The 27,362-nt window shown below is 46.5% G+C and overlaps 1 protein-coding gene across 1 annotated transcript in view; it reads left to right on the plus strand.

The window, feature by feature from the left end:
* Window positions 1–3,780: 3,780 nt before the first annotated feature.
* Window positions 3,781–27,362, plus strand: part of GAL3ST2 (galactose-3-O-sulfotransferase 2) — a 33,282-nt gene continuing 9,700 nt past the window's right edge. The window contains exon 1 of the mRNA XM_009238379.3: window positions 3,781–3,943. Within this exon, the coding sequence (XP_009236654.2) occupies window positions 3,915–3,943 (29 nt within the window). The 5' untranslated portion in view covers window positions 3,781–3,914. The remainder of the gene's footprint in view (window positions 3,944–27,362) is intronic.

The following is a 27,362-nucleotide window of genomic DNA, read 5'->3' on the forward strand; positions in this document are numbered from 1 at the left end:
AGAGCTTGGGCACACATGGTGAGACTCTGTCTCTCAAAAAAATTAAAAATAGCCAGGCGTGGTGGCATGCATCTAGAGTTCCAGCTACGGGAGGCTCTTACAGGGGAGGAGGGACAAGCCTGAGCTCAGGAGGTCGAGGCTGTGGGGAGCCCCACGTGACTGCACCACTGCACTCCAGCCTGGGTGACAGAGCGAGACCCTCTCTGGAAAAATAAAAAGGAGCTGGTCAGGGAGGCCAAGAGCAAATAGCTGCTAGAATGTGGCGCTGCCCGGGGCGGGGAGGGCTGGGGAACCTTGGGGTGAACCAGGAGCCTGAGTTGAGGGTTGGGGGCAGGTGGAGGGGCTGGGAGGCCTGGGGCTGTCTTAGGAGAGCCTTCCTGACACCTAGGCCCTGGGCCGGGTTCCTCCTGGTGGAACATCCCAGACCTGAGCCCTCCTGCTCACTTTTCCTTGGACCCACATGCAAGGAGCTGGGGCGGCTGTTTGCTCCCAGGCTGAGGCCCCAGGACAGGCCCTTCCTCGCTTTGGTAGCCGGTCAGACCCAGGGCAGGCGCAAGCCCTTGGCAATGCTCCCCAATACTGCCCCTTGGACCTCAGGGGTGTGGGGAGGACAGACCAGGGCAGGACCCAGGAGGCCACAAGGGCTGGTGGGGATCATGGTCCTGGCAGCCCCACAGTCATGGGCTCTGCCCCCCTGCGCCCACCCCCAGAGGGGGGTCCTCTCGAGGGAGCATGGGCCCTGTCTCCCCACCTGCCCTTCTGGGAGATCGAGAGTTGCTGGGAAGTTTCTAGAACAGTGCCCGGCCTGGTGGACGGGCACAGAGGTGCCTCCTGGGTGTGCCCGGGTGCGGCCTGACAGGGCTGGGGGCCTGTTGGGCTGTGGGCAGTTCCTCAGATGGCCTCCTGGCTCCTGCCTCGCCTCCTCTCCACGGGCCCTGTGCCAGAGGCTGTGCAAACAGAGGCCAGGAAGCGAGGTGATGCTCCCTTTGTTTCTGGCAGAGCGTGTGGCACCTGGAGCCACCTTCTGGGTTCCATGGCCCCGGGGCCCTGGGGACAGGGAGGGAATGGGGTGCACAGCGGCCAGGGATGTTCAGTGTCGCCAGTGGAAGGGGTGAAACCTGTTCTTCCTGGTGGTGAGGGTTTGCCCCTTGACTCTGGAAAGCAGAGACTATGGAGCAGGGCCCACTTCAAAGCACAGGGCTGGGGGCTGTGGCCTCAGCCCTCTGTGGACGTGGGTGGATGGGTGGCCCTGGACTGGTGAAGGACTGGCCGGGAGTTCTGTAGGGGCCCCCCCTCCTGCCAGCCCCCAGCCCACAGTCGACCACTGCCTGCCTGGGGCAGGAGACTTCCTTCTTGCAGCCCCGGACCTGGGATCTGAGACCCAGAAGCTGACTCCATCCTTTGTCTGCTCTGTTCTGAGTTAGGCCACCCCTGCCCCTGCCCCAAGGTGGCCCTGGGTTTGCCCGCCCGCCTGCAGTGTTGGCTGAAGAGGGTAATGTGCATGCACCCTGGCTGCTCCCGGCTGTTCCCCGGCTGCTCCCGGGCTGCACCCCGGCTGCTCCCCGGCTGCTCCCCGGCTGCACCCCGGCTGCTCCCCGGCTGCACCCTGGCTGCTCCCCGGCTGCTCCCTGGCTGCTCCCCGCCAGCCTTGGGTCTGGTGGGTGCGGCCCTCCTGGTGGGACCAGGCCACACTGGAGCACATGGGCATGGCGATGTCGATGCCGATGGAGGCGGGTTCCCGGGCATGTGGACCTGTCCCTTACACGAAGCAGCTGAGGGGCCTCCAGCCAGCCCTGCCCCCACCCCAGGGGTTAGGGCTCTGCCATGGGGGCTTAGGCATCTGCTCTGACAAACAACATGTGCATTTGATTGGTGTTCCTGAGTCACCGTGGACCAGGCAGGCTGCCAGAGTGGCTGATTCTTAGCGGGGAGCTGGGGACGGGCAGACACCCTGACTCCCTGGGGCTCCCAGCAGGACCCCACTGGCAACAGGCAGCCTCCTCCCTCTGGCCGCCGGGCCTCTGTCCCTTTCCCAGCCTGGGGCTGGGGCCACTGCTCCATGCCACACCGCACTGCCCTTGTCTGCCCCAGCAGGGGGTGAAGGTGGCTGGTGGCTGAGGACCCCCTGCCCGGGCCCACACTTCTTGCTCAGGCCCCATAAGTCACTTGGGATCTGGAGAGCTGGGGACTTTGACCTGGGAGGGAGGCGTCTGGTCGTGACCCTCAGGCGTGTGTAGGGAGGTGCCTGGCCGTGACCCTCAGGCTGTGACCCTCAGGCTGTGACCCTCAGGCGTGTGTCCCTGGCAGGTTGCTCTCCACCGGCCCCACCATTTGTAACACGTGGCTCGGCCAAGGTGATTCTGGGGTAAGGACCCGTGAGGTGCCATCTTCTTTGTTCTTAGGCTGAGCCTGTGGTGCCCTGGGCAGGGTTAGGGTGGAGGAAGCAGCAGGGAGGCTCCTTAATGGTGGAGCGAACACCCACACGGATGTCTCTGGATAGTGGAATGTGGAGGATGCAGGGCACGCCGGTGGAGAGCTGCCCAGCCATGCCAGCAAGGCCCCGGCGTCCCTCCCGCCTGCCGTTAGCACCGGGAGCTGCTCTGCTGGCCCCTCCCACAGACTCGGGCTCTGGAGGTCTACAGAGCAGCTGGGAGCGTGATGCATAGGCGGGGGCAGAGACACCAGGCCCCTGGGCTGCAGGTGGAGGTCAATGGGGAAGGGAGGCCGGGGGTCTCTGGGCCTCTCGTCAGCAGCCTCCCAGCCCAGGGTCTCTGATGCCAGGGAGTCCATGTCTGCTCGGCCCCTCCTCTGAGCCCCTCAGCCAACCCTGGTTTCTGCCTCCATGGCTACGGGGCCTGCACCCATCCGAGCCAGGCACTGGCTGGGACAGGGAGGCTGCCTTGGGCTGGGGCCAATCCCAGAATCCAGGCTCAGTTGGCACCGACAGGGAGGGGTTGTGGGAAGGTGGCCAGCCGTGTGGAGAGCTTGGCGTCGGAGGGCATGGTGGGCACCAGGGCTGGTGGGATGCCGCGAGGGTGGTGGTGGCTCGTGGCCTGTGGCCCGTAGCTCTGAGGAGCGTTTGCGTTTTCCTGTGGATTCGCTGTAGCGCCTGGTCACAGGGTTGCAGCATTTTTCTGGCTGCTTGTCTGGGAATTAATATCTATTTCCTGAAAAGAGAAATGAACTTTCATGCAGTAAAATCTAACCAAATATTTATATTTATTTTCCACCTCTGTGTCCTGTTTCAAACTTATTGTCCAGCCCAAGATTTTAAAAAGTCTGATTTTCTTTTGGTGTGAAGCAGGCTCAGGAGGAGGAGGAGGGGGAGGAAGAAGAGGATGAGGATGGGGAGGAGGGGGAGGAAGAAGAGGAGGACGAGGATGGGGAGGAGGGGAGGAAGCTGGGAATTGGGCTGAGCTTTCCTCACTCTTCCTCGCAATGGCCACAGGGCACTCTGCCCTCTGTCTGCGTCAGGTCCTGAGTTCTGAGTCCAGAAGCCCTTGCTGTGCTGTTGGAGCTCACCAAGCCCATCCCTTGTGGGGACAGCTCCCTCCAAGCCCCCTGGGGGGACGGACACTGAGGGTGGGGCAGGGGAGCAGGGGGAGGCCCCAGGCAGGTCCTCCCAGGGCCTGGGGAACACAGGGGCCCATCGAGGGCTCCCCAGACTCCCTCAGCCAGTACTTCCCGAGAACAGAACAGTTAAAACCAAGCCCTCCGATGGAGGTGCGGGGAGAGGGCGTGGCTCCCGTCCCAGGAGGCAGGTGAGCTTCTGGGGATTCCAGTTCACCTGCCCCACAGCCGCACCCTGCCTGTGCCTGTGCCCCGGGGAGCCCAGAGCCTGCAGGGGCCGAGGCGGTGGGACCTCGGGGGAGCTTAAGCCTCGACTGTCCCCTCGCTGGAGGCCGGAGGCCAAGATGATGTCCATGCTGGGCGGCTTGCAAAGGTAAGGGGGGCAACTGGACTCCCCAGGTGGACAAAGCCTTCATCTGTGGCTATTCTGAGAGACTGACAGGAGTGGGTTTTGTGTTTGTCTTTCGAAGGAAGTGACTTGGATTTGGAGGCTGTTCCTACTCAGGCTTCCCTGAATTCACCTGCCTTGGCCTCTTTTCGGAAGTAGGGGGCCCCTCCTGCCCAGGCCTAGGGCTGCTTCTGGGTATTTGGGGGTTCTGGGATGTGGGGCCCAGTGAGAAAGCTGCCCCCCAACACTGTGGCGTGGAGACGCTTGAGTGTCCGCGTGACGGCCGGGGAGGGCGAGACCTGCCGGGCTTGGGACCTCCCGGCCGCGGTCACCTGCCGGGCTTGGGACCTCCCGGCCGCGGTCTGCGGCTCAGGCCCGTGGCTGGGCCGTGTTGGGTGGGAGTTGCCAGGCGCTTGCTGGAGCCTTGGTTGTGCGTGTGCTTTAGGATGCTCCTGGGGCTCTGGGTGGTGAGGGGGAGGCTGGGCTCTGCTGTGCTGTCTCCCTTCTGTAAACAGAGGGGAGGTGGATTTCTTCCCAGTTAGGTTTGGAGGGGTGGTGGGTGTGGCTAAGAATGCCTTGCGTTTTCCTTCTCCTGCTTGCCATCCTGTTTGGGGTGATTCCAGGGCAGTTTGAAGTCGTCCCTGCACTGGCAGGTCCCTGCCTCCCCGTGGCGTGTGCTGCCATGAATTCAGCCACCTTCCTTTAAGTCTTAACCAGCTGCTGGGACACTGGCCGAGGACACCCCGTCACAGGACTGAGAGGTGTGGGGCCGGCTGCCTGGCCTGGACCATCCTAGGTGCCCCCTCCTGTGGACATTGTGACCATATTTTGAAGAAGAGGCCCAGGGGCTGGGGAATCAGGCTCACTTGATTAGCTGGTGGCCCCTCTGGTGCCCTGGGGCCCCCTGAGGTCGGCCAGGGCGGGTGTGCCTGACCCCAGCTGAGACTCTGTGGGTGAAACATGGGAGGCGTTGCAGCCGAAGGCCCTGGGGGAGCCCAGGGCACAGGCTTCTCAGCTGCTGGTCTCACTGCCTGGCAGGATGGGCTCACTGCAGCAGCCCTTGTAGGCTGCATGTCCCACACTAAGGCCAGGGAGCTTTGGCTTCACTGAGCACGGCCCGCAGGAGGGAAGCCCCGAGTCACTTCCCCACAGCCCTGGACAGCAGCCGTCCTGAGCCTCGCATTTATTTTCCTGGGAATGGGCAAGTGTGGGAGGCTCACCTCGCTTGTCCCAGCTTGCTTGGCCTGTGGATGGAACAAATCAACAGCCCTGGGGACAAAGGGGACGGTAGTGTGTGGTGCTGCCGGCACCCACCTGGGTGGTTCAAGGAGCCGCCCAGAACAGAGGAGAGACTGCCTGCGCTAGTGAGGCCTAGTCTTGACCACCGGCCATGGGAAATCCAGGCCGCCGGGCAAAGTGCTCACTTGGATGGTTGCTGATCTTTTTTTTTGCTGGTGATGATTCAGGCACAAAACTCTGAGCTATGGCACTTGCGGGTGTTGCCTCCCTGGGGTGTGGCCAGGTATCTTTGGCGGGGAGGGGACTCATGATCAGAGAAGATGTGGTACAGAGCCCATGGGGGTCACCATGCTGGTGTGAACCCCCAAAATTTGAGACAGGTCTTGGTTAATTTAGAAAGCCTGTTTTGCCAAGGTTGAGGACGCGCACCCGTGACCCAGCCTCAGGAGGTCCTGACCACATGTGCCCAAGGAGGTCAGAGCACAGTTTGGCTTTATACATTGTAGGGAGACGTGAGACATCAGTCGGCATATGCGGCATGAACATTGGTTCGGTCTGGAGAGGCGGGACAACTCCAAGCAAAGGCAGGAAGACTCCAAGTGGGGAGGGGACTTCCGGGTCATAGGCAGGTAAGAGACAAATGGTTGCATTGTTTGGAGTTTCTGATGAGCCTCTCCAAAGGAGGCAGTCAGATACGCATTTATCTCAGTGAGCAGAGGGGAGACTTTGAATACAATGGGTGGCAGGTTTGCCCTGAGCAGTTCCCACTTTGGCTTTTCCTTTTAGCTTAGTGATCTGGGGGCCCCTAGATTTATTTTCCTTCCACATTTCCCCCCATTTCTTTTTGAAAATCTTTTAGAGAAAGTATTTTAGAAGAAAATGAGTCTCTGGTCCCAGGTTTTGTCTGATCTCTCACGGCTAGGATTCTAGATGGGCAGGTCCTGAGTTACTAGGAAAGCTCAATTTTTTTTTTTTTTTTTTGAGACAGAGTCTCGCTCTGTTGCCCAGGCTGGAGTGCAGTGGCGCCATCTCGGCTCACTGCAAGCTCCGCCTCCCGGGTTCACGCCATTCTCCTGCCTCAGCCTCCCGAGTAGCTGGGACTACAGGCACCTGCCACCACACCCAGCTAATTTTTTGTATTTTTAGTAGAGATGGGGTTTCACCATGTTAGCCAGGATGCTCTCCATCTCCTGACCTCGTGATCCGCCCGCCTTGGCCTCCCAAAGTGCTGGGATTACAGGCGTGAGCCCCTGTGCCCGGCCCTAGGAAGTTCATTTTTTAGCAGGTTGTGAAGTGTCAAGTCCTAGGAAGACAAAATAGGAGAAGGAAGGGAGAAAAACAACAACAAAGAAAAGAGCAATCCTGGAAAATCGATACAGGCCACACTACTCTGAAGTCCAAACATCAGTAGGCAAGCATGAAAGTGGCTTATGTGGCTGGGCGCAGGTGGCTCACACCTGTAATCCCAGCACTTTGTGAGGCTGAGGCAGGCGGATCACCTGAGATCAGGAGTTTGAGACCAGCCTGACCAACATGGAGAAACCCCGTCTCTACTAAAAAATACAAAATTAGCCAGGCATGGTGGTGCATGCCTGTAATCCCTTTTACTCAGGAGGCTGAGGCAGGAGAATCGCTTGAACCTGGGAAGTGGAGGTTGCAGTGAGCCAAGATCGTGCCATTGCACTCCAGCCTGGGCAACAAGAGCAAAATCCCGTCTCAAAAAAAAAAAAAAAAAAAAAAAAAAAAAAGTGGCTTAAGTATGTAAATAGATTGCTGTTATTTTCTTCTGAAGTTTAAGTTGTCTAGCTTATTCCAAATTAGGAAAAATGGGAAAAAAAGAAAAAAATTGCAAACATTATTTTGAAGACTTGTAGCCAAGAAAAATTAGGATTTGGTCCAAACTGCAGAAAATAGTAAAAATTGAAAAACATGAGGCAAGACTAGAATCTAACAACAAGTGTACAATAGTTTTTGAAACATAATTTTTTGGCTGGGTGTGGTGGCTCACATCTGTAATCCCAGCACTTTGGGAGGCCGAGGTGGATGGATCATGAAGTCAGGAGTTTGAGACTAGCCTGGCCAACATGGTGAAACCCCATCTCTACTAAAAATACAAAAATTAGCTGGGCATGGTGGTGGATGCTTGTAATTCCAGCTACTCGGGAGGCTGAGCAGGAGAACTGCTTGAACCTGGGAGGTGGAGGATGCAGTGAGCTGAGATTGCACCACTGGACTCCAGCCTGGGTGACAGAGCGAGACTCTGTCTCAAAAAAACAAAACGACAACAAAAAAGAAACATAATCTTTTCTCTCTCCAGTTTCCCATTTTTACTAAAGACAAATCATGGTAGGACTGGTTTGCTTTATTATGCTTGGCCTAATTATTTGTATGCAGTGCAGCAAGAATAATTATTTTTTACATAGGCTGTTTTTTTTTTTTGGAGATAGAGTCTTGCTCTGTCACCCAGGCTGGCATGCAGTGGTGCTGTCTCGGCTCAGTGCAACCTCCTCAGCCTCCCAAGTAGCTGGGACTACAGGTGCATGCTACCATGCTCAGCTAATTTTATTGTTTGGTATTTTTAGTAGAGATGAGGTTTTGCTATGTTGGCCAGGCCGGTCTCAAATTCCTGACCTCAAGTCATCTGCCTACCTTAGCCTCCTAAAGTACTGGGATTACAGGTGTGAGCCACCACGCCCAGCCTATATAGGTATTTAAATTGGCTCTGGGACTTGTTCCAGAGAAGGAATCTCAGATAAGACTTTTTTAAAGCTGAGCCCAATCACGAATTTGTGCCATTAAATATCTGTGAGTTGGGTGATCCTCTCCTCTTGAGGATCCAAGATAAACTTGGGGCTCCTGGACCTGTCAGAAAGTGATATTCTTTACTTGCCACAGTTCAGGAACCCTGCTCGGGGACTCTGTAGACAAAGGTATGAGGCCAGTTTTTCCAAGGGGCTTTCATTGGGTCCATAAGTCAGGTTTGATTCCTTAAAGGAAAGCTCACCATTCCAGTCAGTCTTGGTAAAATAACCAGTTTCTCCAATTGTGTCATGTTACAAATGAAAACAGATTCTTATTGCACTTATGCAAATAACTGTATTGTCATAAATTAAGAATGCTCACAGATAGTTTCCAAATTCTGGATAAATCAGGTAGAGAGAAACAAATATGCTTGAAATTTTGTTCATAGGAGTATACTTTACTCAATTCTTAAAAGCTGTAATAACTTAAAAGTTTTCTTAACTCTAAAAAACAAAACAAAGGATCAGCAACGTTTTAAGAAAAACGTTAAAAAGATTACTTTAGTCTTCTGTCAGTTCAGTTTACACAGTTAACTCCTCTTCTGCTTGATATTCATGAACATTTCAGCTCTCCATGAGAGTCCTGAAAGTTTTTCCTCTATTCTGATGACACAGTCTCCAACGTTATCAGAACCCTGTATTTCAAACACCTGTTAGAGTTCTATAGCTGATTATAAAACCACCGTAAAGAGGACGAAAACAAGACAACAATTGTCCGTGGATGATAAAAAGTTTTAGGACAGCCATAGTCAAAGACACAGTTGACAAGGAAATTTGTTACCTTTGTGGCACAGTATAATTTAACATAAGAATTATAAATATTATTGATAACATACATTAAATTATATCAGAATTATAGGAGTTTCCCATAATTTTGGTACACATACCAATAACATATTTATACAAATACAGCCTAAAGAAAACCAAATACCATTTCATACTTGACAATGCTTCCTTTATAACTTTTATGCCAAATAAGCCAAACTATGTCATTTTTGGACTTTAGCAAACTAATGTCTTAAAGGATTAATTAGGTCAGAAAAAGACATAATTTATAATTTGATTTTGGAAAGTTTGTCAAGTATCAAAGGTTTAAAACACTTCATATCACAAACCAGGATCATTCATTTAACCAAGGTGATAACTCAAGGATTTCAAAAAAGGCAAAAGCCTTCATTCTTTGAGAGAGGCGACTTAGTGTTCCAAACAATAAGGCCTAATAAAAACAGCATGAAGCCAATTTAATTTGCCTTTCAAAATTTTATAAATGATCTGTAACATTTTAATCTTGATCATAAGATACAACTTCCATAAGCCTTTATAACTTTTATTTAGGAGTTGGTTAATGCTTCAAGAAAACCTTGTTAATATGGCACAGGCCCATATGCTGGTCTTGCATCAGTGTGTCTTTGACATGAATGCTTAATTTATAGAGAAACAACTTCTCTCTCAAAATCAGCCCTTATAATCTCACAAGCCTACCTCTTCTGTGATTGTCCCTGGGCCTTGTGGAGTTAGATAGCTTTATTTATTTTATTTTATTTTTATTTATTATTTTTGAGATGGAGTCTTGCTCTGTTGCCCAGTCTGGAGTGCAGTGGTGCAATCTCAGCTCACTGAAACCTCCACCTCCTGGGTTCAAGCTATTCTCCTGCATCAGCCTCCAGAGTAGCTGGGATTACAGGCACCCACCACCATGCCTGGCTAATTTTTGTATTTTTAGTAGTGATGGAGTTTCGCCATGTTGGCCAGGCTGGTCTTGAACTTCTAACCTCAGGTGATCCACGTGTCTCGGCCTCCCAAAGTGCTGGGATTACAGGCGTGTACCACCATGCCTGTCCCCAAGGAGTTGAATACCTTTAATTTCTGACTCTGTGTTTCAAGAATGCAGTTTATTTTGATTGACATCTTCTACTGGGGCTTTAATTGCCGTCAGTGTTTAAAATATAGCAGGACTTGGTGTCCTTTTTACACCCAGGAGTCAAAGTCCTGTAATTCAGTGTCAGAAGTACTTTAAAAGTGCATACAGAGAGATACGTGGATGGAATAACCTTAATTAAAAAATGTTTAAGGCTGGGTATGGTGGCTCACACCTGTAATCCCAGCATTTTTGGAGGCTGAGGTGGGTGGATCACCTGAGTTCAGGAGTTTAAGGCCAGCTTGATCAACATGGTGAAACCCTGTCTCTACTAAAAATATAACAAATTAGCTGGGTATGGTGGTGGGTGCCTGTAATCCTAGTTACTTGGAGGCTGAGGCAGAAGAATCGCTTGAACCCGGGAGGCGGCGGTTGCAGTGAGCCAAGATTGTGCCACTGTACTCCAGCCTGGGCAACAAGAGTGAAACTCCGTCTCCAAAAAAAAAACCCACACAAAAAAAGTTTAATCTCAATTTTTTTCTAAGGAAACCAAAACTTAATAATAATATGACAACTTGATCATATAAAAGTTTTTTTTTTTTTTAAATATAAATCCTCTTATTGTGACTTACATAGACCATTCATTACATGTTTGGATTTTCTCGTTTGTCCTGAACTTCCCTCCATCTTAAACAACCAGTCATTTTACTCTAGGACTAAATTTACCATACAAGATTCTTTCTAATATGAAATTATTTTTCTTTAAGCTTTCTTACTAAAAAATCCTCTGTATTTTTATAACTTTCTATCTTGTTTCATACATAAACTTTAAATAAGCTTTGAATTAGACAAAAATTATTCACCTTTTTAAAAGGATACCTTTTTTTTAGCAAGAATGTTTTCCTACAATATATTTTTATTGGAAAATACCCAAATATGAAATATCTATTATCTAATTTAATATAACTTTAGATTCTAAATTCTGACGTTTGTCTGCAAGTATTTATCCTAATACATTTACCTAATTATTTTATTTTAATCATTTACTTATTTATGAAAACTGTGATATTCATCATTTAAAGTTATGAAACTGCTCTTGCAAAATTATAACTGAGACAGTAAAAAACATCTGCCCTAACTGACTCCATGTTGCTTCTAACCTCCAGGCTGTCCTTGTTCATTCCTGGTTGGAGGCTGAGCTAACTTTGGGAGGAACGAACTTAGTTTATAGTTTAGCTTTGAAACAAAAATGGTAAGAGCCCTTTCCCAAAACAAACCTCCTTACTGCCTGTGGACTAGACTGTCTAAAGCCACAGGATTAGAACTTATGGTAATCTTACTAAATTCAAGCTATAGCTATGGATCATTAAACAAATATTAATGTCTTCTTTTTTTTTCTTTGAGATGGAGTCTCACTCTGTTGCCCAGGCTGGAGTGCAGTGGTGCGATCTCAGCTCACTGCAACCTCCGTCTCCTGGGTTCATGCCATTCTCTAGCCTCAGCCTCCCAAGTAGCTGGGACTACAGGCACTCGTGACCACACCTGGTTAATTTTTTGTGTTTTTATTAGAAACGGGGTTTCACCGTGTTAGCCAGGATGGTCTTGATCTCCTGACCTCGTGATCCACCCGCCTCGGCCTCCCAAAGTGCTGGGATTACAGGCGTGAGCCACCACGCCCGGCCTAAAGTCTTCTTTATTAAAGATTACACAAATAAAGACCATTCTGTTTTGGGCTGCCTTTATAGTTTTGCAACCCCTATGCCAAATTTTGACACCTTATATTATTTGGCAGAGATAAGTATGAAATTGCTTGATTAATAAATACAAACAAAAATGGATGCTGGCAAATTCTTAAGACATTTCTAGTATTATTTTACCAATGATTTAAAATCCAGCACATTAAAGATTTGACTTAAGTGGTGTGAACTTGAAAGGCATTTGACTAGTCTTTTTTCTTTAGTATCTAAGTACTTTTATTTTTTAAGCCAATTAATTGAGCTCTTTTATATATTTTTACTAGTGAAACATTGTGTGCACAACACATAAATACATAGACATATTAGGCATGCTGATAGAAGTACATCTTACTGATTTATAAAGACTTTTTCTTTCTTTATCTCAGACTTTCAGATTCTTAATAACCTGTTTCAGAACCCTAGGCAGTTGTTAGCTAGTCTTAAATTTGCATATTAAAAGAAACAACTCTGGTGAAAATCAAATAGCAAAATTTACAACATATGATATGGAGAGAACAAGTCTGGTGTGCTAGAGGGAAGTTAAAGATGGATGCCAAATCAAACATAAAATTATAAAAATCTTCCATTGGATTATATAAGGAGACCAATTTTATTTAGACAGGGACTACCTATATTGTAACCAGACCTTTGAGCTCTGGGCTGAGCCCACACTGAATCCTGGGTTTCCTTATGAGGCTAGATCATGTGATGCTTTTACAGTGCACTTAATTTTTTTTTTAAACAAAGACATTTCTAAGTGTCTAAACTACACTCTTCTGTAAAAACCCAAGAGTAGCCTCTGTTTCAAATAACTATTTTAGTCAATAAATCAGGTAACACAATACAAAAGCAAGCAATTTAAAAGCTAAGACAGCCCGGGTGTGGTGGCTCACGCCTGTAATCCCAGCACTATGGGAGGCCGAGGCAGGTGGATCACCTGAGGTCAGGAGTTTGAGACCAGCCTGGCCAACATGATGAAACCTTGTCTCTACTAAAACTACAAAAAATTAGCCAGGTGTGGTGGTGGGCACCTGTAATCCCAGCTACTCAGGAGGCAGAAGCAGGAGACTCGCTTGAACCTGAGAGGCAGAGGTTTATTGAGCTGAGATTGCACCATTGCACTCCAGCCTGGGCAACAAGAATGAAACTCCGTCTCAAAAAAAAAAAAAAGCTGAGACGAACTTGTCTGTTTACACATTTGGGGTTCCATGGGAACCCAAAGGGAGTCTGGCACCTTCTTGGTTTTCTTTAAGGAACCCCAGTCTCTTATAAACTATTTTAGGTCTCTCGTGCAGCAGAGGGTGCAAGAGAAAGGAGAGACGGCAGAAGTAAATAAAGAAAAACAGAACTCGGTCAACTGAGAAAAAACAAAAAACTTTTGCTCAAAAAAAGGACAAGGTCCTAGGAGAGACAAAAAACCCAAAAACATGAAGAACATGAAGAAGGCCTTTTAAATACACACACACACACACACACACACACACACCCCTTGGATGTTAGCTTTTAATTAAGCTGACTTTAACAGTTAAGCTCCTTTTAAAAAATGTTCTTAAATCTCATTACCGTATTTCACCTGGGACAAATTGCTGCTGTTTCAGAAATACAGACATTGCTCTTTCAATTTGGTCTGGCTAGCAAAAAGGGGTCTTGTTATGTAAATAAAGTCCCTTTAGTGGTCAAAATAAAAAATATTTCCTCTTTTTTTTTTTTGGCTGGCATCTTTCTCCCCCACCACACACCTTTTGTGTGTGTGTGTGGCGGGGGCGGGGAACTTAACCATTTGAGAGGTCTTGTTCCCAATAATTTGGAACTTTTCTTCAGATTTGATAAAGTCAGATAGAGTTGGTCAAACCCAATGGGAAAAAGACTGAAAAAAACAACAAAAACAGAGACAAACAACAACAACAACAAACAGTTCAGTAAAACAAACAGTCACACAACTTATATGATTACTGAGTGCTCTAATGGTAAGGAGAAATTAAGACCAGCTGGTTGATAACTCTAGCCAAGACAGAACCCCAATTCGGCTACTTACCTAGGGATGGGTCTCAGGCTGATACTCTCTACCATCTTAGAAGCAGGAAAAAAAGAAAAATCTCATCTTCCCTGTTGGAAACAAGCTCAAACTCCATAAAGGAGTTACCTGCCTTCCATCGTCATGGAAGCAGGAGAACTGGCCCTCCTTGTTGGAAGCAAGTAAAACTCCAAAAAAATAGGAAGTTGTACAGCAAAATAAACTTTAGATCTTGACCAAATTTTGGGAGATCAGGGATTTTTTGGAGGGGGTGCTCCCAGACCTCAGCAAATTGTCCTATTGGTTTGAGCCATAAAGTTAGCTCATGTCAGTACCAAGCTCCGATAGGAGGTTTGCCAAAGGTCAGGGGCATCTCCACCCAGAATCCCTCCGTGGTTACTGAAAGGCAAACCCTGAAAATTTGAGCTAGGTCTACAAAAGGAAAATATCTTGGGCCCCTGAAATCACTAAGCTAAAGCAAAATGTCAAACTGGGAACTGCTTAGGGCCAACCTGTCTCCCATTCTCTTCAAAGTCTCCCCTCTGCTCACTGAGACAAATGCATATCTGATTGCATCCTTTGGAGAGGCTCATCAGAAACTCAAAAGAATGCAACTGTTTGTCTCTTATCTGCCTATGACCTGGAAGCTCTTCCCCGCTTCAAGTTGTCCCATTTTGCTTCTAATTGTCACACCTTCCCAGACCAAACCAATGTTCATCTTGCATATGTTGATTGATGTCTCATGTCGCCCTACAATGTATAAAAAAAAAAAAAAGCCAAGCTGTGCTCTGACTACCTTGGGCACATGTGGTCAGGACTTCCTGAGGCTGGCAAACAAATGTGCGTCGTCAACCTTGGCGCAATAAACTTTCTAAATTAACTGAGACGTGTCTCAAATTTTTAGGTTCACATTTTGGTAACAGCAGAGGGATTCTGACCTTTGACAAATCTATTGGTGCTTGGTATTGGCATGAACTAACTTTATGGCTCAAATCAATAGGATAATTTGCTGATGTCCGGGAGCACCCCCTCCAGAGACTCCCTCATCTCCCCAAATTGGTCAAGATATAAAGTTTATTTTGCTGTACAACTCCTCCTCCTTTTTTTTTTTTTTTTTGGAGTTTTACTTGCTTCCAACAAGGAGGGCACGTTCTCCTGCTTCCATGACGATGGAAGGCAGGTAACTCCTTTATGGAGTTTGAGCTCACTTCCAACAGAGAAGATGAGTTTCTTTTCCTGCGCTAGGATGGTAGAGAGCTGTTTTCAGCCTGAGACCCTTCCCTAGGTAAGTAACTGAACTGGGGTTCTGTTTTGGCTAACGTGACAACCAGCTGGTCTTAATTTCTCCTTTCCGTCAGAGTGCTCAGTGATATGTTGTTGGGGATTTTGTTGTTGTTGTTTGTTCTTGTCTTTCTCTAATTGTATTTGACCAACTCAGCCTGACTTGGTCAAATCCGAGTGAGAATTCCAAATTGTGGGTAACAAGCCCTCTCTAATTTGGCTAAAATTCCTTGCAGCTGCAAAGGGGGAAAAAAGATCAAACATAAAACCATGTGTTTGCTTTCTGTCTTAAAAAAAAATTGTTCCTTCATTTACTTTTCTTCCACCCTATACCTCCTTCCCCCTTTGCCATCTGCAGTACCAAGGACTCTAGAGAAGGCTTCTAATGACTTGAACCCCTTTAAATAATTCAGAACAAGGGCACCACTCACCGCTTTTGGGGTGTTCTGTCTTCATTGTGGAGTTTCAAGAGTCATGGGCAGGTTCCTCTTAGGTCTAAAGCTCTGTTTTCCTGTATTGCATGACCTGACCTCTTTGGCTTTGGGGGGTACCATAGATGACCTTGCACTGTGAGAGGATTTGACCTCAGTGTGTATAATGGCAGATGAGAGCTACAAAGTTATGGGTAGCTGAATATAGTTTACAGGAAGTGGTATTGGCTGTATTTTTTTTTTCTTTTCTCTCCTAGGAGGTTGTTGTTTAAGGATCCTAATTCTAGTTTGGAGATGCATTCTAAAGGGTCTTCTTTATTGCTTTTCTCCCAACATTAATCTCAGTTTGGTTTGTCTGTGTGCATTTGCGTGAGGAACTGAACTGTTGTTTTCATAGGTAAATGAGAGACTGAGTTTTTCAGCTCCAAAGAGAAAGGGTATCTGATTCTCCCAGCCAAAGGTGCCCCTGGGTGACCGGGGGGCCTCGTGGGAGTGTCTAGGGGGTTGACCTCCCTGCGACATGCAGCAGCCCTTCAGGGAAATCCCCCCAAAAGTTAATTTAAAAATAGTTCATCCAGGAAACGCATGTAAAGGCTGATCACCCAGTGTTTTGAGCCCTCTCTGAGGTCACAGACCTCTGGAGAGAGAAACTGAGACTCATAAGAGGGCAGAAATGACTCAGTGGTGACACACTATGGAGTCCTGCCCACAAGCAGCACACATCAATCCACCACACAAAAACCTAGGCCACAGCTCAGTTACTCCTTTTAAGAAAAAAAAAGTGGGAGACAAATAATCCAAGAATGAGGAGAAAACACAGAGAATGATCCCCTTTTGAGCACTCTGTAGGTTTTAAGGCACATCTACTTGCCAGAGTAAAAGGGCAGTAATACAGTCTTTGTGCACATTTACATTAAGGAAAAAAGAGCCCTAACGTCCACCCCAAACCAATAGAGTTCTTACATCCCCTTTTCCCCCATTTTCTTTTCTGCCTGCTTTAAATCTGCTGTCACCTTTCTAGTGAGATAAAAACCACTGTTTCGATCTAGCAGGTCTTTTTTTGCAAGCCAGTGAACTTATATTTATCTCATGGCTAAAGTACTGAAGTAAAAGCTATAGAATCTTTGTGTGTGTGTATGTGTGATGTATATGTCTGTGTGTGTGTATAGTTGAAGGCCTTTATAATAGACTTATATAATTTTATGTCCAATTGGCAATTAAATCTGCTTTAGTTTCCCTCTAGCTCATCAGACTTTCTCTTCGTACCTTACTATGTAAATTTTGCTATTTGACTTTCACCTGAGTTGTTTCCTTTAATATGCAAATTTAAGACTGTTTAGCTGACAACTGCCTTATGGTTGTGAAACAAATTATCAAGAATTTGAAAGTCTAAGATAGGGAAAAAAATATGGTCTTTATGGATCTATAACATGTACTTCTGGCTGGGTGTGGTGGCTCACGCCTATAATCCCAGCACTTTGGGAAGCCAAGGAGGGTGGATCACATGAGGTTAGGAGTTCAAGACCAGCCTGGCCAATGTGGTGAGACCCCGTCCCTACTAAAAATACAAAAATTAGTGGGGCATGGTGGTGGGCACCTGTAATCTCAGCTACTCGGGAGGCTGAGGCAGGAGAATTTTTGGAACCCAGGAGGCAGAGGTTGCAGTGTGCTGAGATTGTGCCACTGTACTCTAGCCCGGGCCGATAACAGCGAGACTCCATCTCAAAAAAAAAAAAAAAAGAAAAAATGAACTTCTATCAGCATGCCTAATATGTCTATGTATTTATGTGTTGTGTGCACAATGTTTCACTAATCTAAGTAAATGAGTAAAATAAGATAATTAGGGAAATGTAGGATAAATACTTGTAGACAAACTTGTCATAATTTAGAATCTAAAGTTATATTAAAAAATAGATATTTCATTATTTATTTTCCAACAAAAATATATTGTAGGAAAACATTCTTGCTGAAAAAAAGGTGTCCTTTTAAAAAGGTGAATAATTTTGGTCTAATTCAAAGCTTATTTAAAAGTTATATATGAAGCAAGATAGAAAGTTATACAAATAATGAGGTTTTTTTGATAAGAAAGCTTAAAGAGAAATAATTTCATATTAGAATCTTGTATGATAAATTTAGTCCTAAAGTAAAATGACTGGTTAGGAAGGAGGGAAGTTCAGGACAAACCAGAAAATCCAAGCATGTCATGAATGGTCTGTGTAAGTCACAATAAGAGGATTTATATAAAAGAAACCAAAAAATTTATACGATTAAGTTGTCACATTATTATTAAATTTTGGTTTGGTTAGAAAAAGAAACTGGGATTAAACTTTTTTTTTAAAGTAAGGTTATTACTTCCGTGTATCTCTCTATATGTCCTTTTAAAATACTTCTGACATGAGTTACAGGACTTTGACTCCTGAGTGTGAAAAGGACACCAAGTCCTGCTACATTTTCAACACTGACAGTAATTAAAGCCCCATCTTCTGGCCCGGTAGATGATGCCAATCAAGATAAACTGCATTCTTGAAACACAGAGTCAGAAATTAAAGCTATTCAACTCCTTGGGGCCAAGCATGGTAGCTCACACTTGTAATCTGGGCACTTTAGGAGGCTGAGGCAGGTGGATCACCTGAGGTCAGGAGTTTGACCAGCCTGGCCAATATGGCAAAACCCCATCTCTACTAACAATACAAAAAATAGCTGGATGTGGTGGCAGGCGCCTGTAATCCCAGCTACTTGGGAGGCTGAGGCAGGAGAATTGCTTGAACGTGGGAGCTGCAGGTTGTAGTGAGCTGAGATCACGCCATTGCACTGCAGCCTGGGCAACAAGAGTGAAACTCTGTCTCAAAAATAAATAAATAAATAAATAAATAACAAATTTAATTGACTTCTTGCTGTTTTTATTAGGGCTTATTGTTTGGAACATTAAATCTCCTCTCTCAAAGAAAGAAGGCTTTTGCCTTTTTTGAAATCCTTGAGTTACCACTTTGGTTAAATGAATGATCCAATTTGTGATATCAGGTATTTTAAACCTTTGATATTTGACAAACTTCCAAAATCCAATTATTAATTATGTCTTTTTCTGACTTAATTAATCCTTTAAGACATTAGGTTTACTAAAGTCCAACAGTGACATAGTTTGGCTTATTTGGTATAAAAATTATACAAGAAGCATTGTCAAATATGAAACGGTATTTGGTTTTCTTTAGGCTGTGTTTGTATAAATATGTTATTGGTATGTGTTCCAAAATTATGGAAAACTCCTATAATTCTGATATAACTTAGTATGCTTTATCAATAACAATTATAATTATTATGTTAAGTTATTGTATGCCACAGAGGAAACAAATTTCCTTGTCAATTGTGTCTTTGACTATGGTTGCCCTAAAACTTTTTATCATCCATGGACATTTGTTGTCTTGTTTTGTTCCTCCTTAGAAAGTGGTTTTGTAATCAGCTGTAGAACTCTAACAGGTGTTCTTAAATATAGGATTCTGATAACTTTGGAGATTGTGGCATTAGAATAGAGAAAGAAACTTTCCAGACTCTCATGGAGAGCAGAAATGTTCATGAATATCAAGCAGAATAGGAGTTAACTGTGTAAACTGAACTGATAGAAGACAAAATAATCTTTTTGACCTTCGCTTTAAATGTTGCTGATTCTTTCTTTTGTATTTTTCAGAGCTGAGAAAACTTTTCTTTTGAGCTGTTGACAGCTTTTTACAATTCAGTATACTCCTATGAACAAAATGTGGGGTATATTTGTTTCTCTTAAGGACTAAGCTCTGATTTTGTATCTTGCCCAAATTCCTGTCTAAGAGGTCTGGGGAGTCATATCCTACAAACCATAAATTCTCATCAGATGGCTTTTATTTGACCATGTATATCATGATTTACTTTCCAATCTGACTCTGGCATAACAAGGAAGAAAATAAAAATGTTTTACCCCAAAATATATTTCCTTGTCATACCTTGAAATTGCCCTACAACGTCTCTTGTGGGAAAAATCCACGTTCTATAGAGAATCACCTTTCTCCTTTGTTTTCCTTTCTTCCCAGATCCAGGAGATAATCAACTAAGAGCCAGGCACCCCTTTAGGTCTGATAAGAAACATTTTACAACCTGCTCTCTCTTTGAAGTCTGCTATCTGAGAGCTCCCTCTCTGCACAATAAAACTTGGTCTCCACAATCCTTTACCTTAACCTGAACATTCCTTACTATTGATCCCAGGTCTTCAGATAAACTCAACCAATTGTCATCCAGAAAATGTTTAAATTTCCCTGTAGTCTGGAATCCCCTGCTTTGATTTGTCCCACCTTTCTCAATAAAAGCAATGTATTTCTTAAATGTATTTGATTGATGTCTCATGTCTCCCTAAAAATATTTTAAACCAAGCTGTACCCCTACCAATTTGGGCACATGTTCTCAGGACCTCCTGAGGGCTGTGTCATGGGCCATGGTCACTCATTTTGGCTCAGCATAGATCTCTGCAATTATTTTACAGTTTGACTCTTTTTGTCGACACTCTCTACCTGGTTTCCCCAGAATTTGGAAACTATTTGTGAGTATTTTTAATTTATGGGAGTACAGTTATTTGTATAAGTGCAATAAGAATTTGTTTTCATTTTGCAACAGGACACAATTGGAGAAACTGGTTACTCCAACGTACTAAGGCTTTGACTGGGATGGTGAGCTTTCATTTAAGGAATCAAACTTGACTTATGGAGCCAATGAAAGCCCCTTGGAAAAACTGGCCTCATACCTTTGTCTACAGAGTCCCTGTGCAGGGTTCCTGACCTGTGGCAAGAAAAGAATATCACTTTCTGACAGGTCCAGGAGCCCCAGGTTTATCCTGGAACCTCAAGGGATGAGGATGACTCAACACATAGGTATTTGATGGCACAAATTCGTGGCTGGGCTTGGCTTTAAAAAAGTCTTATCTGAGATTCCTCCTATGGAGCAATGTTCCATCAAAGCCAATTAAAAAGCCTATGTAAAAAGTAATTATTCTTGCTGCACTGTATACAAATAATTAGGCCAAGTATAATAAAGCAAACCAGTCTTACCATGATTTGTCTTTAGTGAAAATGGGAAACTGGAGAGAGAAAAATTATGTTTCAAAAGTATGGTACACCTATTTTTAGATTCCAGTCTTGCCTAATGTTTTCAATTTTTATTATTTTCTACAGTTTGGACCAAATTCTAATTTTCCTTGGCTACAAGTCTTCAAAATAATGTTTGCAATTTTTTTCCTTTGTTTGCCCCACCCCCCATTTTTCTGTTTTCTTTTCTTTCTTTTTTTTTTCTGAGACGGAGTTTTGCTCTTGTCGCCCAGGCTGGAGTGCAGTGGCATGATCTCAGCTGACTGCAACCTCCGCCTCCTGGGTTCAAGCAATTCTCCTCCCTCAGCCTCCCTAGTAGCTGAGATTACAGGCACCTGCTACCATGCCTAGCTAATTTTTGTATTGTTATTATTATTATTATTTAGTAAAGATGGGGTTTCACTATGTTGGCCAGGCTGGTCTCAAACACCTGAACTCAGGTGATCCACCTGCCTCAGCCTCCCAAAGTGCTGGGATTACAGACATGAACCACTGCACCTACCCGCCCCCCTCATTTTTCCTAATTTGGAGTCACTAAAACCTAAGCTGTGCTTTCTTAAAGCCCTGCGAACTGAAGCCAGACAACTTAAACTTCAAAAGAAAATAACAGCAACCTATTTTCATACATAAGCCACTTTCACGGCCTGCCAATGTGTGGACTTTGGCCTGTATCGATTTGTGCAGGATTATTCTTTGGTTTGTTGTTGTTTTCTTTCTTCCTCCCCCTATTTTCTCTTCCTAGGACATGAGACTTCACAACCTGCTAAAAATGAGCTTTCCTAATAACTTAGGACCTGCCCATCTAGGAATAAACCATCCTAGCCATGAGAGATCAGATAAAACCTGGGACCAGAGACTCATTTTCTTCTAAAATGCTTTCTCCAAGATTTTAAAGAGAAAATGGGGGGAAATGTGAAGGAAAATATCTTGAGCCCCCAGATCACTATAAGCTAAAGGGAGGAGTCAAGCTGGGAACTGCTTAAGGCCAACCTGCCCCCCATTGTATTCAAAGTCTCCCCTCTGCTCACTGAGATAAATGCGTATCTGACTGCCTCCTTTGGAGAGGCTCATCAGAAACTCAAAAGAATGAAACCATTTGTCTCTTACCTGCCTGTGACCTGGAAGTCCCCTCCCCACTTGGAGTCTTCCTGCCTTTGCTTGGAGTTGTCCCGCCTCTCCAGACCGAACCAATGTTCATGCTGCATATGCCGACTGATGTCTCATGTCTCCCTACAATGTATAAAGCCAAACTGTGCTCTGACCTCCTTGGGCACATGTGGTCAGGACCTCCTGAGCCTGGGTCACGGGTGTTCGTCAACCCTGGCAAAATAAACTCTCTAAATTAACTGAAACCTGTGAACCTCCCAAATTTGAGACAGGTCTCAGTTAATTTAGAAAGTTTATTTTGCCATAAAGTTCATCCATGTCCAGTGAGCTGGTCAGACGGAACCGCAGGGGAATGTGTGTGTCCGTGTGTGTGTGTATGTGTATGTATCTGTATGTATGTGTGTGTATTGTGTATGTATGTATGTATTGTGTATGCATGTGTGTGTGTATGTATGTATACATGTACGTGTGTGTATAGTGTGTATGTGTATGTATGTATTGTGTATGCGTGTGTATGTGTGTATTGTATGTATGTATTGTATATGCGTGTATATGTATGTGTGTGTGTTGTGTGTGTATATGTATGTGTGTGTATATGTATGTATGTGTATATGTGTGCGTATATGTGTGTATGTATGTATATGTGTATATGTGTGTATTGTGTGTACGTATTGTTTGTGTGTACGTATTGTGTATGTGTATGTGTGTGTATGCACGTATTGTGTATGTGTGTGTATATGTGTATGTACATATTGTGTATGCATGTGTGTGTATATGTATGTATGTGTGTATTGTGTATGTGTAGTGTGTATTGTGTGTGTGTATTGTGTGTGTGTATTGTGTGTGTGTGTTTGTGTGTGTGTTTAATCCTGGAGTGTAAAAAACAATCGCCATAAGAATTTGCATGAGTCTTCCTCATAGTCAACAAGGTTTCTAAAACCAGAAGTTCCCTGAGCTGGAGATGGGATGTCTTAAGGCGTTTTTGTTGTTGTTGTTTGTTTATTTTTTGAGACAGAGACTGGCTCTGTGACCCGGGCTGGAGTGTGGTGGTGAGATCAAGGCTCACTGCAGCCTCAACCTCCCTGGCTCAGGTGATCCTCCTGCATCAGCCTCTCGAGTAGCTGGGACCACAGTCTGGAGCCATCACACCTGGCTAATTTTTGTATTTTTTGTAGAGATGGGGGTCTCACTGTACCACCTAGGCTGGTCTTGAACTCCTTGACTCAACTGATCCTCCCACCTCAGCCTCCCGAAGTGCTGGGATCAGAGGTGTAAGCCACCACACCTGGCCAAGACTTTTATTACCCCTCATTTTAGATATTTTGTGGGTTCTTACTGAGAAGTTGCAGAATTCTCCCCGAATGCCCTGCGAACTGCTGTCCTGCAGGCACTCACAGGTCACCGGGTTGTGCTTGCAGGGCCGGGGCCTGGGCCTGGTGCCTCAAGCTGTCCCCTCTGTCCCCACTGGAACTGGGCCAGTGCCTCCCAGGCCTCTCTGCTCTTTCTTTTCGGGAGCCTCAGGGACTTGCTGGGGCCATTTGTCCGGGGCTGGTGCACTGTGGCCCCTGATGGCCCTGCCTGATCAAGAACCATCAGCCCCAGCAACCTGCCCAGAGCTGGAAAGCCAGACCTTCTGGGCGCTCCCAATGAGGCAGCAGGTCAGTGGCCTCCAAGCCCCAAGGCTCCAACAGCAGGAAGTTTGAGGCTCTTTGGGAACCACTGAGCTACTCTGGCAACCCCCAGAGCAAAGGGCAGCAGGGCCTGGCCGCAGTCCCTACAGTTGTGAGTCCCATAAGGGAGGTTTAGCTTGAGGGGAGGGTCTTTGGGGACTTCAGGAAGCCCCTAAAAGCTAAAGGCACTTGAAAGCAATGTCGAATGGTTTATAATTTTTGGCAATATTTCATCTTCCCTCCACAATCATTAGCTTTCAAGTTTTTTAGCAGCTGAACTCTTTAACATTTTTAATTGTTTTTTATTTTTTTAACAGCCTTATTGAGATGCAATTCACATACTAAAGAATTTACCCAATTAAAGTGCACAATTCGGTGGTTTTTAGTAAATTCACAGTAGTGCAGCCACAGGCTTTCCTTAAAGAGTGTGTAACAATGTGTAACTCCTATGTGTAACGACAGAAACACCATCTCTCTGCTTGGTGGAATACATCACCCATTTACTGCACCATGGTGCTCTGGGTTGGTCAAGTGCACCTGTGGCTGGGCTCACCTCCTGGGTCCCCAGGTCACCCCCTTCCCGGTTGCTCCAACATTGACCACCCTACCTGACCCCTGCAGGTGTGGGACCAGCAGGTCTTTTGGCAAGGGAAGAGCCCACCTGTAGCATTTCTCTGGAAACGTCATTGTTTTAATTGGGCAGTTGCAAAGAACAGAGACAGATTCATGTTGCCCCAAGGCCAAGGTGGGTATTGTAAGTGTGAAAGCAATGTCGCAAACAGATGGCCAGTGCGTCCCATAAAAGTGCAGAGGGGCTATAAAAGTGCAGAGTGAGGGGCCATAAAGGTGCAGGGTGTTTGAGAAAGGAGTTGACTATGGCGGAATGAAGTGATGGCCAAGGGTGGCAGCTGAGAGACCCTGCTGGTGAAGTCCTGCGTGGGCCTTATCAGTGGGTTAATCTTTAACTGTGCGGGGCCGTAAAACTGCCCTTCCCACCCCGTGCAGCCACTGTCCCGGGTAGGGTCTTGGGAAGCCCGCAGAAGTGGCCCAACGGCAGAGCAGGAGCTCCGCTCTCAGTGTGGGGCCTCATTTGGGTTTGGGAAAACATGTCCTCTCTCACGAAGACGTGAGTGTCTCCAGCGGGACCCTGATCCCGCGTGGGGCGCATGGCCCTCTCTGCTCTGCGGCCCCTCCCGCTCTCCTCTCTGCGCCTGGGAATTCTAGTGTTTACTGGGCCTTGGCCGCTGGGAGCCTCTTCAAGTGGTTCCGTTTTGACGTAAGGACTGGAGGGGTGCATTGAAGAATTGTAGAGTGGAGGTGAAGGGAGGGCCTGGAAGCTCCTGTCCCATCTCCTAGAAGCGTGGCTGTGGTGGCACTAGCATTGGAGTCTGAGGTGCCGTGTGTGCCGTGAGGATGAAGTGTGAGAAATTATGGGAGGTCCTAGTTCGACCATCCCCAGTGTCTTCGAGGCCCACACCCTTGGTGTGGAAGAAAGGAGACAAGATGTCATACGAAGAGGTTCTGTTGAAAGACGCAGTCTTGGAGCTGGAGGTTCCGGTGTGGACTCATGAGGGGTTCCATCATCGTATGTGTAGCTCTGAGCTCTGACTACGGAGAAGGCCCAGACATATGACCTTCTCAGGGCAGTGAGCACCCCAGCACCCCGACTGTGGTCCCTAAAGACCACTTCCTACCAGCGGGACCCAGAGCTCCTTGGAGACGTGGCTGACTCCAGACCTGGGCCAGGAGATGTACAAAGCAGGCTTGGGGCATCCTGGTCGCAGGGAAGCCGTCGAGGACCAGGGCGGGAGCCCTCCCTGGGCCGGCTGCGGAGCTGATGGTCGTCACATATCAGAGCTCTGCTCAGTCACGGGAACTGAGTCGCTGCCACATTTCTGTGGTGAGCGGCTTCTGCAGAAGACAAATTTGTTTCATCCAAAGTTGTTTATTCTGCTGTCATAGGTGGAGCCTGGTACACCCACGTCCCCACATCCCACTGTTCTCTCCCTGATGGCCGGGGGGAGCAGGGCCAGCTCTGGTCTTGTCTGATAGGGAGGCACAGAGCAGGGCCATCGGCTGGGGTCAGGGGAAACAGAGTGGCCCTGGCCAGCAGCTGAGTGCCCGGGATAGATGGTTACTGGGTGGTTCCTGTGGGGGGCTGGGCTGTTGGCGGCCCTGAGCTGGCTCCATGTGGGGTCCGTAGTGGCTGGGTGGGGCAGGCACTTTGACCAGAGCCTTGCATGGCCAGGTCACTGCTGTGGCCACAGCCCCAGGGGTGCCTTGAGGTCCCATGCAGGGTGAGGGGACTGCGGGGGGCTTGAGGCCCTGAGGGCTGCCCCGTTTGCTGTCAGAGTGCACCTGGCCGCCCTGGCGCAGCCATCCTTGAAACATTCTGACAACAATGTTTCAAGAACGTAGAGATGGGGTCTCACTATATTGCCCAGGCTGGCCTCAAACTCCTAGGCTCAAGCAATTCTCCCACTTTCGCCTCCCAAAATGTTAGGATTACGGGCGTGAGCCGCCGCGCCTGGCCTGAAACGTTATGTGTTTGCCAGATTTGTCTTTCTTTTCTTCATACTCTCTTGGTTTTGTGTCTTGCTTAGATGGCAGCCTCATTCTCCTTTATCTTCCGACGTCGGTGGTTTTGTTTTTTGTTTTTTGTTTTTTTTTTTTTCTTTTTTTAAGTTTTATTTTAGGTTTGGGGGTACATGTGAAGGTTTGTTACATAGGTAAACACATATCATGAGGGTTTATTGTACATATTATTTTATAACCCAGGTATTAAACCCAGTACCAAATTGTTGTCTTTTCTGCTACTCTCCCTCCTCCCATCCTCCTGTCTCAAGTAAACCCCAGTATCTGTTGTTTCCTTCTTTACATTTATAAGTTCTTATCATTTAGGTTCCACTTATAAGTGAGAACATTCAGTATTTGATTTTCTGTTCTTGTGTTAGTTTGCTAAGGATAACAGCTTCCAGCGCCATCCATGTTCTCACAGAAGACATGATCTTGTTCTTTTTTATGGCTGCATAGTGTTCCATGGTATATATGTACCATAATTTTTCTTTTTTTTTTATTATTATTATTATACTTTAGGCTCTATGGTACATGTGCGCAACGTGCAGGTAAGTTACATATGTATACATGTGCCATGCTGGTGCGCTGCACCCACCAACTCGTCATCTAGCATTAGGTATATCTCCCAATGCTATCCCTCCCCCCTCCCCCCACCCCACAACAGTCCCCAAAGTGTGATGTTCCCCTTCGTGTGTCCATGTGTTCTCATTGTTCAATTCCCACCTATGAGTGAGAATATGCGGTGTTTGGTTTTTTGTTCTTGCGATAGTTTACTGAGAATGATGATTTCCAATTTCATCCATGTCCCTACAAAGGACGTGAACTCATCATTTTTTATGGCTGCATAGTATTCCATGGTGTATATGTGCCACATTTTCTTAATCCAGTCTATCATTGTTGGACATTTGGGTTGGTTCCAAGTCTTTGCTATTGTGAATAATGCCGCAATAAACATACGTGTGCATGTGTCTTTATAGCAGCATGATTTATAGTCCTTTGGGTATATACCCAGTAATGAGATGGCTGGGTCAAATGGAATTTCTAGTTCTAGATCCCTGAGGAATCGCCACACTGACTTCCACAAGGGTTGAACTAGTTTACAGGTTTTTTTTTTTATATTAAATCTTTGACCCATGTGGAACTGATTCTGATCTATGGAGCAGATCCGGGAGAGCCGCTGCTCGTTATCATCACTGTTTAGAATTTTCCTGGCCATCACTATATGTTTTTTGTCCATTTGAACTTTAGAAGTGACTTCTTAGTTAAAAATTCTCTTCCTGGGGATTATGCTAAAATTCAAGATTGTTTTATGCAAAAATCATCTCCTTTCCCCAAAAGGAGAGGAGTGCCGCCCAGCGTGTGGGAGTGAGGACCTGCTGCTCAGGAACTCTTCCTGGGCAGGGGCCAGTGGGGCTGGGCAGAGCCAGCCCAGCCCTCCCCGCTGCTACCGGGCAGAGCCAGCCCAGCCCTCCCCGCTGCTCCCGGGCAGAGCCAGCCCAGCCCAGCCCTCCCCGCTGCTCCCATGGCAGCGCATGAATGGTCGTGTGAGCACTGAGAGGCGGGGCCGATCCTAACCCAGTTCCATGTC

The sequence above is a fragment of the Pongo abelii genome, chromosome 11 (assembly GCF_028885655.2).
Source record: "Pongo abelii isolate AG06213 chromosome 11, NHGRI_mPonAbe1-v2.0_pri, whole genome shotgun sequence".
NCBI lineage: Eukaryota > Metazoa > Chordata > Mammalia > Primates > Hominidae > Pongo > Pongo abelii.